Source organism: Xenopus laevis, chromosome 1L (genome assembly GCF_017654675.1).
Source record: "Xenopus laevis strain J_2021 chromosome 1L, Xenopus_laevis_v10.1, whole genome shotgun sequence".
NCBI classification, from domain to species: domain Eukaryota; kingdom Metazoa; phylum Chordata; class Amphibia; order Anura; family Pipidae; genus Xenopus; species Xenopus laevis.
The window spans coordinates 166721180-166737094 of record NC_054371.1 but is presented as its reverse complement, the minus strand read 5'-3'; the positions used below and the strand labels follow the sequence as shown (position 1 = coordinate 166737094).

Below are 15915 nucleotides of genomic sequence, written 5' to 3'. Positions count from 1 at the left end.
AAACACTAATCCTGGCCAATGTAGTCCATATGAAATTAAGTTACCCTTCTCCTTTATAGCAACATTCTCTTCTGCTCCCAAGTAAATTATCCTTAATCAAATGTGCATTAAATTATTATATGCCACTTTTGACCTGTACTTCAAGCAGGACAATGTAGCATAGTATTTATTACATTGCACAGCCATGTGAGTAATTTTTGTTTTGCTTTCCATGGGGTGTTTTAACAACCCCATTTTCTCAGTGAAAATGAGATGAATGTATTCGGCTACACATAGCAATAAGCATTAACATGTATGATCCCCATGTTAATATGGATTGCTTACCTATCCAAAAGCATGGATTGTAATTGTGTGTTGGGCTAGAGGAACTGGTTCATATGCAAATGCACTTAAACTATTGATGCCTTTCTTTTGAAAATTGCCTTGAAATTGCTGCTCAAATAACCTATCCACAAAACATTAGTGAACTCACCTGTAGCCATGATCTTTATAGTCTTTAGTGGAGTAAACCACTGAACTGGCCTTCACACTAATCTGCTGGAAAAGGTTCCATACTTCTTGGTAGATATATTGCTGCAAAAAGACAGATTTAATGAATTCACGCAAACTACAATCAACAGAAATTCAGCCCTTAACTGCTCCTAACATATTAAATAAAGCTACATGGCCAAAAGTAACCACACTAAAACTATCCTCAGCTGTGACACTGCAGGGTGAGCAGCCATCACAAGCCTAAAATCCCTATGCTCAATTCCAAGAGTCAGTTGCCATGGTGTAAAAGTTAAAGCAAAAGAGAAGGAAAGATATCCCTTATTTATCAATTAAACCCAATCACCATTCAAATTACGGTATGTAGTTCTTTATTGTTAAATATATTTTTTTATATAAAAACCACGGTTTCTATATACAAAACTGGATGTTTACAACTCTTATTGATCTGTGAAAAAATAGATATATTTTTGCTAAAAAGCCCTTGTTCGGATAGTGTATGGACTAAATTATACAAATAATTATAATGTGCAAGTGCAATAAATTAGTCCAATTAATTTATGCTCATTCATAACAGTTAAAGTGTCTTAGTGCTGATTCGAATTAAAAGTGACTTGTTACAAATGAATTAAGTAAAAAGATCTTTTACAACTTAAATAATTAATGTTTCATTTTCTATCTACCAATTTTTTATCAAATTTTTTATCAATCTATATATCCTATTACAGCTAAGATTTAATTAAAATATAATATTCAGAATATTATATTTTATTTAAATCTTAGCTGTAATAGGATATATAGATTGATAAAAAATTTGATAAAAAATTGGTTATATCTCCCCCTTTTGATCATAAACAATAATGTGAGACATGTTGAGGGAAATAATTGTACTAGATATGTCAACCTGAGAAAGAAACTAAATTCGCAGTTCTCACGAGATCTTAAGACACTGTCTAGGAGAATACGGGGGAGCATGGTCCTGAGGAGGACATCAGTGAGGTCACTGCGTCTATTGGATCGCCGCGCAGTTTCTTCAACGCGTTCCACCGGAGGGCTGCACACCAGTGATGATGCACCCTAAGAGAAGTCATAAATAGTCGGAATCTTGGATAACCCACATTGCCTATGAAAAAGCTAAAGCAAAACGCGTGTCGGCAGCATTTTGCAAACGGTTCATACCATTGTAACTAAAAATTCAGATAAATTTAGATAAATCCTAGAAACAGTTTATTTTATTACTTGCTCAAGAATCTACTCTTTATCTAAGCAATCTGCTTTCTCTCCTAAGCGCTCTGGGAATTGTGGTTTTGCAGGACAGCTAGCTCTTACTGAAGTTAGACAAGGTAACACAGAAACCACAGTCCCAGAAGCCGACTTCTCCAACTTTGTGAGGTCCCGAAGATAGCCAAAATATAAGACAGTCTTGACGTGACTTCTCCACTTACTGAAGTTAGACAAGGTAACACAGAAACCACAGTCCCAGAAGCCGACTTCTCCAACTTTGTGAGGTCCCGAAGATAGCCAAAATATAAGACAGTCTTGACGGGACTTCTCCACTTACTGAAGTTAGACAAGGTAACACAGAAACCACAGTCCCAGAAGCCGACTTCTCCAACTTTGTGAGGTCCCGAAGATAGCCAAAATATAAGACAGTCTTGATGGGACTTCTCCAGCCACTACTATTTCCCTTTTCCTACTATTTTGTACAATCTGAGCAAGTATATGAATTTTTTTTTTGAATAATTCAAACAAGGATAGAAAATGAAACATTATTTAAGTTGTAAAAGATCTTTTTACTTAGTTAATTTGTAACAAGTCACTTTTAATTCGAATCAGCACTAAGACACTTTAACTGTTATGAATGAGCATAAATGAATTGGACTAATTTATTGCACTAGCACTTTATAATTATTTATATGATTTAGTCCATACATTATCGGAACAAGGGCTTTTTAGGACAAATGTATCTATTTTTTCACAGATGAATAAGAGTTGTAAACATCCAGTTTTGTATATAGAAATCGTGGTTTTTATATAAAAAAAATATATTTAACAATAAAGAACTACATAATTTGAATGGCAATTGGGTTTAATTGATAAATAAGGATAGCTTTCCTTTTCTTTTGCTTTAACTACGAATACACTGACACAAAACAGATCCCTTTTTGATCAATTTCATCTATATACCAAAAGATAGATCTCTTTTTACTTATTTGAATGGTGTAAAAGTTACCAACATTAGGTTCTGACTGGTGAACCATCTGGTAGATGTCCAGTATGCTGGGCAAGTCTGAGTTGGCAGATGCCAGGACAATACAATAATTTGATGTATTTTAACTAGCAACAGTTTGGGAAAGTACCTGTTTAATTTCTTCACTATAATGGCTCAATACGCAAAGCAAGGCCAATACAAAATTTTCTGAAATGGGAGTAAAATGACCTGATAGTCTTCACAGAGACCTGGCTTTAACCTAGTTAAAATGCAATGCTGGACAAACAGGGGCCTGGATACTTTTGGAAATATAGTATACATCCATTCTGCAGGAGAGGAATATTTCAGGCCCCACTAGAGTGTCAGGCGCACAAGCAATCTGGTGCGTAAACTGTGTCTGGAGGGGGGGGGCATAGTTATGTTACTGCCAAACTGTATATGGGTAGATTAATGAATGTACTGTACACTTTTTTAGCAGACTCCACCCTCTTGTGTAGAATTGTAATACTTCATAGGATGCTTACATTGCCAGTGATCACCATGCACCCCAGTTGGTCTATAATAAGCACATCCAGCTGTGAAGGTGGCTGGCAGAACTTCTGCTGAAGGATCTGCAGGATGGGCTGCATCACTTTGGGGGTGTCCCTCAGAGCAACAGCAATGTGCCCCAAGGCACGGATTGTATGATCAGGTATTAAGTGAGCATCCCTACAACAAAAGAAATATTTCAGATCACTTCATCAGTTCAAGTACTAGACAATATATAAGATCTTGAGAAAGATCCCTGAGTGGACCGAAACGTCACGTTGGCTGTAACTGCACTTATCTAAATACAAAACTTTTTCACAAACCCCTGGAGTTGCTGGTCATTTGAACAGTATATATATATATGTATACTTTTTTTGGGATCCGGCTAAATAAAGAATTTTCCACAAATGATTAGACTGAATCCCAAACCAAACTGTTTATGCAAATTAGCACAGTCCAGAGGAAAATAACCAAAACACATGATTTTAAGGATTCTAATTTGGTTTGACCAGATTCTTGGATGTACAGTAGCTAAAAAAGCTTTTGACTTGAATCAATCCTGAACCTTAACAAGACATATGGAATTATCCCCTTTAACTCATGTTTGGTACAGTAGGGGTTTAATATTTTGCATTTATTAAAGGCAGAAAATAAATTCTGCCTTCCAGATGGAAGTGTAACTGGTATGACAAGTTTGTCCTATATTACCAAAGCAAAATCCATTTAAACAAAAAAGGAATAGTTGCACAACCATTCTTTCTTTTTCAAGTTAAGTCTGGGAGACAGCTTCATAACTGAAGAACTGGTTTTAATATTATTCACCTTATTTTAATTACTACTGCATTTTGTGGCATGACATTTCTCTTTATTAAAGGAAATGAGCTAAAAAATTGCCTGTGACTGCATCCTGCAGCTGGCATCAGTAAGAAACATGTGGAAGTGCAGGTGTGAGCACTTTACAGGCCAGTGTTTTGGCCTAAATGCCTAATACAGCTACTGTTTTATTAAAGCAAGAATAAGCCTTGTTTTTGTAAATGCCCCAGAGCATAGTGAATCAAGTAATATGCTGACAACAACAAGAGAAGTGAATATGTTAATGGACCATACACTTTATCAGTCTTTAGTGCAGAGTTACCATAAACAATAATGCTACAAACAACAGAACTTACTGTTTATGTCTTGGGAGGATACATTAAAATGTCAGAACACTCACAATAAAAGTATTTGTATCCTTTTTATTAGCATTACATAATGGTAATAGTTACTTACTTTTCATTCTCCTGAGATATATACAAGCGATTTGATAAACTGGCAAGAAAAGCTTCTACAATGACAGGATCTATGGTTAAACCAGCTTTTAAACACCTACAATGAAAAAATAGCAGAATTCAGATATTTATAATGGATATAAAAGACTTATGGCATCTCCTTGTAAACCTCTGAAGGCATTCATATAATTGCTCTCAGTCGATTTGCACCCTCCTTTGTCCCTATGAGGATCAATTGAATGCGCCCACACAGAAGATTGGCAGTCAACTGTAATCCTAACAATGAGGCAAAACAAATGGGAACTTGCCCAAAACTGAAGATGATAAGGTAAATTCAATTTAGAAAATTAAAATAATGGTTACTTTTAAATTTGAAATCCAGTTTATAATTCAATATTCCAATTATGGATCTTGTTAGATACTTTTATAGTGTTTGAAAATACCTGCAGATGTTATCAATAGCAATATCCCGCAGCTGCTCATACATAGACGCCTGGCTTTTCTTGCCAGACATAATGCTCATAGTAGATTCGGAATGCTCATTGGTTACACTGATCTTAATATCATTTGCACCTAACGGAACAAAATGGTTTTGTAAAGCGTTTGTCAACAGTAGACTGTGTCCTCATTAAAAATGTATCTTTCATAAAGTAATACCTGTCTGATATTGGCTATGGTATTTATACAGCTTCACCAGAACCGGAGATGGGATCACAAGGAAATCTCGGAGCGAAGGAGTCACAGAATGTACTACAACAGGGAACCGCTCACAAAGACGTCCAAGCCCCTGATAAAAACAACAAAAATATGGACCATCTAACCTCAGTCATAGTAGGGCTCACAGTTAAACTCAAAAGGTTTTAAAATAAAGCAACTTTGATTGTTTCTGTAACCATAGGTAATATTGACTCGAATTCTGAAAATCATATATAGTAGATGCAAAAATTAGTTGCTGAATTAGCTTTTGGGCTAGCAAAGATGGGTAACACCTGGCTATGTCTACTACTTTACTTTCAAAATATATAACTCCTTGCTTTATGATTTTTATCTTTGTAATATACCATGTGACTGAATTTGAGCATGTCACCTTAAAGCTATTTTCATAACACTGCAAGATTTATAGCAATGTCCCGTGGAGCTTTTTTCACTACTGCAGTCTACTAAAGGTTAATGCTTTGTTTACAGGTAAAACAGCACTGTCCAACTTTACTGTATAGTGAATCAATGTGATATAACATACTTGAGTATTGTGAATGGATGTTGTCATACAAACAAATATATAGAGCCCATTCACAAGTTGTGGGCCATAAAAAGCCTTAGATGGTCACATCTGGCCCATAAGGTATGTAGGTGAACAGTTTTGTGGGACAAATTAGTATTATTTTATATACTGCATGTGCCTAAAACAGAGTCCTTTGTATACACCATAAAGAGGCAGCAGGTGGTTCAGGGTGTTTTGATTAGAGCACTAAAAAAAAGCAATGAAAAAATGCATAAAAATAATGCAGTAACGGAATGATTGAATCCTACTACTGAAAGAAAGCCATCACTTTTATTTCAAGTCGCACATACCTGTAAGCAGCATATTAGAAGAGGCATATGAGCAATGATCACTTTGCTAGATGTCTTGGACTGCAGCTTTTCAGATAGTTTGATGCAAAGATTTTCTGCACCTTTATTGAAAAATATTAAAACTTGTAAAGAGGATATCTACAGCTGTTGTACTGGCTTACTGGTGAAATAAAGGTATGGAATGGAACTGCAGTATTTAAAACATAGAATAATCTCAAACCTTTACCTTGTTCATCCTTAACAGCCCACACCATAAGGTCCACACATGCTGCATTTGCCTGACAACGCAACTTCAAGGGGCTAAGTTCATTATTCAGTCTATCCACATCATGTAGAATTTTCTGCAGCTCACCCTGGCTGATGTTAAACTGTTCAAGCACAAAGTCATGAATCTCCTTCACAAATGAAGTATGGGGATCTAAAACAAGAAAACAGGTTTTTATTACCCTTTAAAATGTTGTGGAATTACAAAAAATTACATACTTGATTGTGTTACTGGTCTGTGAGTGTGCACAAAAGAATGGGTGCATTCAGATGTATTCAGAAACTGAAAGAACTAGAAATTTAAGTGAAGAAAATGAGGAAATTTGGAAATAAAATCACAATGAAAACAAAAGTAGGCAGTCAGACCTTAAAATATAGAAAAGTATAAAAAGCAGAGGGAAAAAACAGATGATACTATATTGCTGCAAGAGACAAGCTCCAGGCATGATGGAATATTTACTTAAATGCAGTGTGCTTGTCTCACCTGTGGAGACACAGACCAATCTAAGGCATCAATTAAAGATCAGCATACCTTTAACATTGTAAAGTGTATCTCTGAGCATCTTAAACATCGCCACGTAGAGGGGATCGCTGAATGTTTTATAATATAAATCTACACTAGGATTGGCCTAGGAAAATCAGAAATAAGCACATCAGGAGTAAAAAATATGAACTATTCCAAGCAGTAATATAGAATGTAAAATAACCACATGTTACAATGTTACATTAAAAAAATACACGACTGACAAGGAAAATGAAGGCCAATCTAGCCTTGTAAACAAGGAGAACATGCACTAGAGTACCAGGATCCTGCCAATATTTGTCACCATGGTTCATACAGTGTTAGTAACATTACTGCACTTACTTCTGTAACTTCAGAGATGAGCATATCCAAAGAGCTGAGGAATGGGTCTGCCACAATTTGCTTCACCTTCACAGGAAATAAAAAAAACAGCCGTCAGCTGAATTGTACAGTTTTAATGTTGTATGCAAATTAAAATGATAATAATGACTCAGATAATATCTATGGAGAAGTCTAAACTTGTTGAACCATCTGATTCCTTCCAGCTTGCACCAAGCTTTGGCAAATGTGATGGTGTTGGGTAAAAAAAAATATAAAACTACAACGTTTAAATAATATAAGTAGATAAAGAAGAATACTTTGAATAATTAGTAAATAATACATTTCTAAAAATGTTTGGAAATGTCTGTCACCTGACAATATTAGAGTAGCTTAGAAAGTAATTGCTTAGAACTTAAAAACGTTTCTGTACCATATGAAGAAGCTGATGCAGAGTATCTTGGGGCATATCAAACTCCTTGTTGTTGACACCAGTGAAGAGAGGCGAGACTGAAAAACTAGAGCTGATGGTGGTCAGGTAATAGTCAGGATCCACAGCGCTGCCATCTGGCAAATATGACCCTATATTTGAAAAAATATTCATACAGTTTTACATGTATATGTTTGCCTGTACTGGTGCAACAACACTTGTATGCAGCTCTTTCTAATTTTTTAAACACAGATTTATGTACATTATAGCCAATACAATCTACGCAGACAGCACAATTCCCATTGCCATTGCCATAATACTGAAATCAATACCTGTGCATTTAGACTACAGTCTGTAGTATTAAAAATAAAGAATTATACACAGTGCCTATGATGGCAGACTTTGCAGCTGGGAACAACATAGAATACTTCATTTTGAACACTTAGTGAGTCTATACTGGGAAATCAAACGCTACAGTGGCTGACCAGTTTTATAGTATGTTATAGAATGCATTATTTCTAACAAATTCACAACTGGTTTTCATTATTTCTTTTTTTAGATTTTCAATTATTTGCCTTCCACTTCTGCATCTTTCTAGGTTTCAAATAAGGGTAATTGACACAGTCAGTTAAAAACTATTGCTCTGTAGGGCTAGAATGTTATTGGTATTACTTTTTTTGAATTTATCTTTTGATGCAGGCCCTCTCCTATTCATATTCCCATCTTTTGTTCATGGTTGCAACCAGATAGTGTCTGAAATACCAAACAAAGAGCTACATAACTAAAGAACAATAACAAATACAAAATGAAGACCAGTTGCAAATTGTCTCAGAAAATAAATATCTACATCATACAAAATTATAATTTAATGGTGATCTACTCCTTTACTTTATGTGACAGAAGATATCTGTTACATTTAGTACATAACACATTAATATGAAACACTTTTCCACTGTACAACGTACTTATATCCTTTAACATAAAGATGTGTTGCTTTGAGACAGAATTTTCAAAGTTTATGAACAAAAGTTCCTGCTATACACCCACTAATAAGAAGCTTTGTTATAAAAATGAGGAGCTAAGATCCAAAGAACATTATATGATTCACTTTTCATCAGTGGATGCTATATTTGGGTTTTTCCTTTTTTGATGTTATGGTACCTATAACAATACATTTCTCAAAAGTGTTACATAACCATCGAGTAGTGACAATACTCTGCCAGTGGCTGCCTGTATTATCTTATTACCCTGAAATATTGCAGGCCTTGCTTCTCAAGGAGCTCAAGCTAAGGCTGTGTAGTTGACAGTTTATGTTATTGTCCAAACAGCAAGCAAGTCATTCTACCCAGCGTTTTCATTTTCTTTTAAGTACCTTCAAAGTAAGGAATAGAAGAGCCTGCAGGAGAGCCTGGAGGTGGGACAATGCGATCGGGACTAACCTGCAAAACAAGAAAGAGGTGTATGTAACGGCAGAGCTTCCTTAAAAAAACAAAGAGGATTGGAGTCTATTTGTTGATGGCTTACTATATCAGCTCAAATGTAAAACCCTGCTTCATATAAATAAACCATTTTCATAATAATATAGTTTTTAGTAGTATGTGCCATTTGGTAATCATAAATAGAAAATTGCCTTTTTTGCATTTTTAAAAATAAGGGCTGCCCCCTGGGATCCTGTGATTCACGGTGCACACAAACAAACTATACATGTTAGGTCACATCAGGCAATTAACAGACACAGTTCTGCTTCCACACTTCTTCCAGTTACAGTTAGAGCTGCAGTATTTCTGGTCAGGTGATCTCTGAGACAGCACAGAGACAACCAGTGAATGGTGGTTGGTTCAAGGCAAGAGACGTAAAATGGCAATATTTTCTTAAATATAACATATATATTTTCTTATATATAACAAACTATAATATATATAGTTTGGTAAAATTCTTTAATATGCCATTTAATTTGATATAAACTATCTATTGCTTAAGTATTCATTTTGGGGGTATAGTTTTCCTTTAAATCATGAAACACCTAACAGACTGTTTCACCAGTATTAAAATAAAGAAACGCTCTTTGCAAATATTCTATAAGTGTACCTGTGAGCCACTGGAAACACTGCTTGTTTTACGTTTTAGAGAATCCCCCTGGCACACAGTCAGTAGTGAGCTTGGCAGGATGGAGCGAAAGTCATTAAAGGAACGCCTGCGTATTCCTTCTAGTTCCTCTGGGGCCTTTAGAGACTGTGCGGATACTTTGGGGAACAGTTTGGACAAAAGAGACTCTTCAGTGTTGCTGTATCGTCCAAAGGCCCGTGAGATTCCAATCAAGCACGGCACTGCATATTTACACAAGTATTCTGAAAATTTAGTGAAAGAATATAAGTACATTTTACTTTTTGAGACATCAAGTAACATGGAATGAGAAAAGCATTTACTTTTAATAAAATTACACTGGATGAATGTCATCCTTTTATTTTGCTTGAAAATATAGAAGGTAATAGAAAGCCAGTGAAGCTTTTGCTAGAATGATGGCATTAACATGTCTACTTTGTTACAAGGAACAAAGTCTTTATTACAAAATGCTTCCCAAGGACTGCAACATATCATCAGATGCAAGTGGCGTAGGCTAATTAAATCAAGCTCTTCATGAAGATCCCTGAGATCAGTGTTCAAATCGAGTAATACAGTAATAAGCAATCCTAAGCTTCACACGGGGAAGGCATTTTAAGGAGGCTTGTCAACCGCTGTATATCTCCTTGTGTGCTAGCACCCTAGAGGTACTTTCACTCAACTACAGTCTGCTGGTTAATAGAATTCAATTATAAACACGTAGGTGTGTATTTTATATCTATGTGATAAGAGCACTTACAAATGACATAGCTTACTTGCCTACAATTAAAGTACATAATTTATAAAAAATAAATAAAAAAAACATTTCAGAAAAGTTAACAGTAAAGAGTAATGGAAAAGAAGTGCTACAAACCAATGGTCTGATCCTATTAGGGCTATAGTGGCTGAAAGATGATCCCATTAACCAAGTATGGGGTGTAATTGTAAACAGAAAATTTAACCAAAACATTGCATTTTTTATTAACGTTCAGTCACAAAGACGTTTACAAATACATTTTTTTAAAATACAATATTACCACACAAGTAGCAAATCCAAAATGTCTGCTAACAACATATTTGTGGCTTTAAGACTACCATTTCTAGCCTTTTGCTGTGGTATTGCAGAATTTTCCTGCACTTCTGTTTTACTTACCTTTATCTTGAATTTGAGGTGACTGACACATTCCTAGTAAACACTGCATAACATCCAATACAGCCTCTAAGATCTAAGGAAAAAATGTTCAAAATATAAAAATGTACTCATGAAATAACTTGTAGGCATAAAACAAAAAAAAACAAACAAACCACAAGAGGAAACCCTGACTTCTTGATGATAAGGGAGTATGAATGTTCCAACTGTAGCAACGATATAAACTACACTAAAGACAGCAGCAGAACGAAATAGGAGATGTAACATAAGAGAATCAGTTTACCTGCCCTCTGAAGGCCTGATCCCTGTGAGCAACATCAGACAGTAGAGTAACTAGACAAAAGCTAAAGGTTTCAGCCACTGGAAGAGTCGCTGCCAGGAAAAAATATTTCAAGGATCAGACATATAAAGAAGTGTTTCTCTAAATCACATTTATATTCCTCAACTACATGACAATCACTTTGAAAACTGTCAATACAAAACAGTCAATTTACAATATTAAAGGAAGCTACATTGAACACTAATATAATATTCCCCTACACAAGAATGTCACATATATGCCCCTCCATCTGTTGTGAATTATAAAAAATGTCAGTATGCTTGGAACTTAACTTAGTTCGTAACAGCAGTAAGGCTAGCAGTTCGATGAGTTGAGTGGTTTATTTGTAAATTAAATAATAACACAAATACATGTGGTCATTTGCAATCTATTGACAGTTTGTAATGATTATATTTCCTAGCTGACTAGAGCTTGAAATGTCTGAAGAAGTGTCACAATAATAAGCATATTGTGCACTGCCTGTGCTTACCTTTTTCCTTGCGAGAATTGCTTTCCTCTATCCAATGTACCTTTGGAAGGCCTCTCAAGAGTCTCAGAAGGTATGGAACTACACTCTCTTTGTGCTGAAATCAAAAAAACTTGACATAGATATCAAAGAACAAATAACACATAATGTGTATCGATAAATAAAATCTATAGCAACAGAAAAAAACATATAGAAAACTGGGCACTGCAAGTGAAAACTGGTTTATAGCTTGGAAATGAGTATTTTCTCACTTCCAAAAATCCTTTTAGGCACTCTGAACTCTAATCTTTTCCATTTTTGTTTCTTTATTTTTGGCTTATTGTTTACAGATTTCTGTCCCAAAACAGATTTACATAGTTAAGTGGGGTTAAAAAAGAGAACATGTATCTTAAGTTGGGGGCTGTTTCGAGTAATTTGAGAAATTGGAAAAAAAGGTTTACATATTCTTTAACAGTAACTACTGTATCACAAAATCCACTGTGGGACAAAGAAACCATGGGGACATACCAAAGCTGTTCCCAAACACCAGGGAGGGAGAAAGCAATGCCAATAACTAAATTACAGCACCTGCAGTACCTTCGTGCCAAAGCTTGTATCAGATTCTGCAAAGTTCTCAAGTTTGTAAAATCTGGTAAAAGAGTGTATTGAGGAACACGTGGCAGCTCTGCACAGCCTTATATACATAAAGGGCCATTGCAACCAGAAAAAAAGGCATTTGCAGCACACACTGTCAAGTATCTGACATTGGTTGGATTTTGATAAATAAGGGCCCTTCTAAATTGCCTTCTACCATGGAACTCCATTACCATGCCTGCCTGCTAGGTAATGCTGAAAAAATAATGGGTAATGGCAACCCCCTGTGCCTGCCTCCGCTGCAGTGGAAGATCCACAGTTCCTTCTTTGCCTGGTGCATTATCTCCAGTTAACACCACTGAAGCTCAGAGAAATATTTTTTTACTTAGCATAGGGCCAGTACATACCTGAAGATCTGATTCCACCACAAATATTCCTAAAGCAATTAGCGCATTTCTTCGTCTCTCATCCAACTGAAAAATCCCATGATAATCGACAGGGCACATGCATAGTAGTTTCTGCACCTGTTTGGAGAAGAAAAGAAGAGATTTTTGTTTAGATACAACAAAGACGTCGACAGATCTGTGAGAAACAAAAAAAAGAGAAGGAATACAGAAAGTACAAACCAGGAAATCCTGCAGTTACTACACACTTATTTAAAGTAAGGGAACTATTATTTTCAACAGCCAGAACATGTATGTGTATATATATATATATATATATATATATATATATATATATATATATATATATATATATATATATATATATATATATATATATATATATATTATATATATATATACATACACACACATATGTATTCTAGGCATAATTAAAAGTTTCTTTGAGAATCTTAAAGGGGTTGTTCACCTTTAAATTAACTTTAAAATTAACAGTTTGCAATTACAGCTACCAAGTTTGCAGTTTCAGCAATCTGGTTGGTAGAGTCCAAATTACCCTAGCAAACATGTATAGATTTGAATAAGAGACTGGAATATGAATAGGAGAGGGCATGAACAGGAATATGAGGAATAAAAAGTAGCAATAACAATACATTTGCAGCCTTACAGCGCATTTGTTTTGTAGATTGGGTCAGTGACCCCCATTTGAAAGCTGGAAAGAGTCAGAAGAAGAATAATTCAAAAACTAAAGAAAAATGAAGACCAATTGAAAGTTGCTTAGAATTAGCCATTCTATAATATACTAAAGTTAACTTAAAGGCAAACCACCCCTTTAAAGTAGATTTTGAATACTCCATTGTCTGAACTGGATTACACAGCATGTTTTGAAATCCTGCATCCTTTTACAATCCCACATACCTTAGAATGCTTGATTTCCTTGTTTTCAAATTGTTGAGACGGGTTCATCTAATAGCTCCATTAAAATTAATAGCAGAAATTCAGATGTTCAGATATATATATATATATTTTCTGGGATTGTAATTTTTATAACTCTAGATGCTCAAATCTGTATTCAGGCCCTCTGTGGAGGTCATTTTTCGTATCAGTATGCACAATATGTCTTAATGGCCTTAATATATTAATAATGGGTAAGTGAAGAGAATCTCTTATCTTTGTCTGTGTGATTTTTGTGGCCACACTCTCACTGCACCCCCTCCTAATGGTCTAAAATTGATTATTGGTGAAAGCAACTTTTTGCTGTGTTCGGCATCACCAGAAGGGCATATTTTACTGTATACAGCATACTATTTTACATTTTGCAGGGTCCGGAAAAAATAGTGTAAAATCCAGGAAAATTTAATATCAGGAAAATGTATTATGCATAATATATAGATTGGACCACAAAAAAAGTGACGTATAATGAGGTAAAACTCAAAATCAGGATAACATTTAGGTTTCACTGTATATACACAGACTATCTTCTCAACAGCTGCTCAGAGCCCACTGAGCATGCGAGTGTCACAGACACTTTCTAAGATGGTGACTCCCTGTGACAAGTTTAAAGTCCTAGATAATTGCTGCTATTGAGAAGCTGAAACATTAGACTGGTGAAATAAGTTTAGTATATAAAATATGGCATTTTTAGCCATTCATTTTTAGGGTTTAGTTGTACTTTAAAGTAAAATATTCATTGTTTTCTGTAGCCTCTGCTACTGAAAACCTTATATTGGGACATGAGGATGTCAGATATTCTGATGTTGAATGCAGCAGTTGACATCTAAATTACACTTGTGAGAGCCACCGTGAAGAGTGGGCCAATGTTGTCAGGCAATGTGACCATATCAAGCTATATTAGCAAAAAAATTATCTATATGTTGGTTAAAAACAAAACAATTCACAACTGGACAGATTCTAATTACACAGAATGAAAAATATTTTCCAGCATTAACTGCATCAGTCAGTGCATGTGATCACTGGCCAGTCTGCAAGACTAGAACAGCATTTTATTGGTTAGTCTGGTAGCTTCCCCCATTTCTGAAAGCACAGATGTATCCATCAAGCATAACAAGTTATATATACAAACAACAATTAAAATGCACACACATGCATCTCATTTAAAAGCACTGTCGTATATTGTTGCTCCTGTTGCTGCTGTTAGTTGAGTCATAAGGCTTTCCCCAAAATAATCCAGATTCTGAACAGCTTTAAGAAAAACATTGCAATACTGTATAAAGAAATTACTCAGTGTATTACCATTTACATGATAAAAGGGCTGGTTGTTCTAGTTGCATGTGATATCAGAAAGTCTGATCCTCTCTTTCCCTAAGAAGGACTAGTGTGTTTTTCTACAGTACTAGCATTCCCTAACTGACAGTCAACCTGGTTGCTATATTTTGAAAGGCAATTTCTAAATCGGCATACATTTAGTTCCTGCCTCTTACAATAATATTTTAGCTATTCCACAAACATAATAAAATCCACAGAAAATGATTTCACTTTAGAAAAAGCTATGCAACACCCTTCCTTTGAACAAGACATCACTGCTATATAAGGTAAGTGCTCTGCATGTGAATAAAATAAAATGCCCATAGAAAATGTTTAATGGACAAGCCCTAACTTGTACATACCGGTAGGTTTACTTAACGGTATTTCATGTATCTCCATATTTGGCCTCTGGAGAACTTTTTTCCCCCTGTTTAATTTTATTCTATTTAAAGGGGTTGTTCACCATCCAACGCTTCAGTTCAGTTGGTTCCAGATTGTTCCCTCCCCCCCACCATCCGTAACCTGAAGAATCTGTGCAGGAGCCGGCCCGAACCCACCAACCCAACGGGAACTGTGCCAGCCCACACATCACTAGTCACCAACTCTATAATCTGTTCTAAATTTATACATTTGTTGATACAAATGAGTTTCATTAAAGGCAGCTGATGCTCATATTCCACAGATGCTACTGAGAAATGTATCAACTAATGTAGCAAATTATAACAGTTCAGAATCTGCACCTGGATCACTGAGCTGTCAGACTAAAACACCAGGAGACAGGAGCATTAAACTTTAAACCTCAATTTTGATAAAAGATAAAAAATGGAAAACAATTGAAAAAAGACTTTATGTCAACTGAGATGAAGTGTTTGAAAGGTGAACAACCCTCTCAAAATGTGGTTTGTTAGAACCCACAGTTTACAAGTAGTCAGACATGGTCCAACAGTCCTCGATAACTAATTCTACGTTATCCAATAATATGAAAATCAATAATTTACAGTGGAAATAAATAC

At 35.4% G+C, this 15915-nt stretch overlaps 1 protein-coding gene across 3 annotated transcripts in view; it reads right to left on the bottom strand.

The window, feature by feature from the left end:
* The window catches only part of pi4ka.L (phosphatidylinositol 4-kinase, catalytic, alpha L homeolog), an 84297-nt gene that overhangs the window by 66484 nt on the left and 1898 nt on the right, over window positions 1–15915 (bottom strand). For all 3 annotated transcript variants that reach the window (XR_005962038.1, XM_018262039.2, XM_018262042.2), the window contains exons 2-17: window positions 12641–12757; window positions 11664–11757; window positions 11138–11226; window positions 10858–10930; window positions 9693–9952; window positions 8977–9043; window positions 7608–7756; window positions 7199–7264; window positions 6866–6962; window positions 6296–6487; window positions 6070–6170; window positions 5155–5284; window positions 4941–5070; window positions 4499–4594; window positions 3226–3409; window positions 473–573 (exon numbers count right to left, since the gene is read on the bottom strand). Coding sequence is in view for 2 of the 3 variants with exons in the window: in XM_018262039.2 (XP_018117528.1) it covers window positions 473–573; window positions 3226–3409; window positions 4499–4594; window positions 4941–5070; window positions 5155–5284; window positions 6070–6170; window positions 6296–6487; window positions 6866–6962; window positions 7199–7264; window positions 7608–7756; window positions 8977–9043; window positions 9693–9952; window positions 10858–10930; window positions 11138–11226; window positions 11664–11757; window positions 12641–12757 (1946 nt within the window). In the remaining variant the exon portion in view is untranslated. The remainder of the gene's footprint in view (window positions 1–472; window positions 574–3225; window positions 3410–4498; window positions 4595–4940; window positions 5071–5154; window positions 5285–6069; window positions 6171–6295; window positions 6488–6865; window positions 6963–7198; window positions 7265–7607; window positions 7757–8976; window positions 9044–9692; window positions 9953–10857; window positions 10931–11137; window positions 11227–11663; window positions 11758–12640; window positions 12758–15915) is intronic.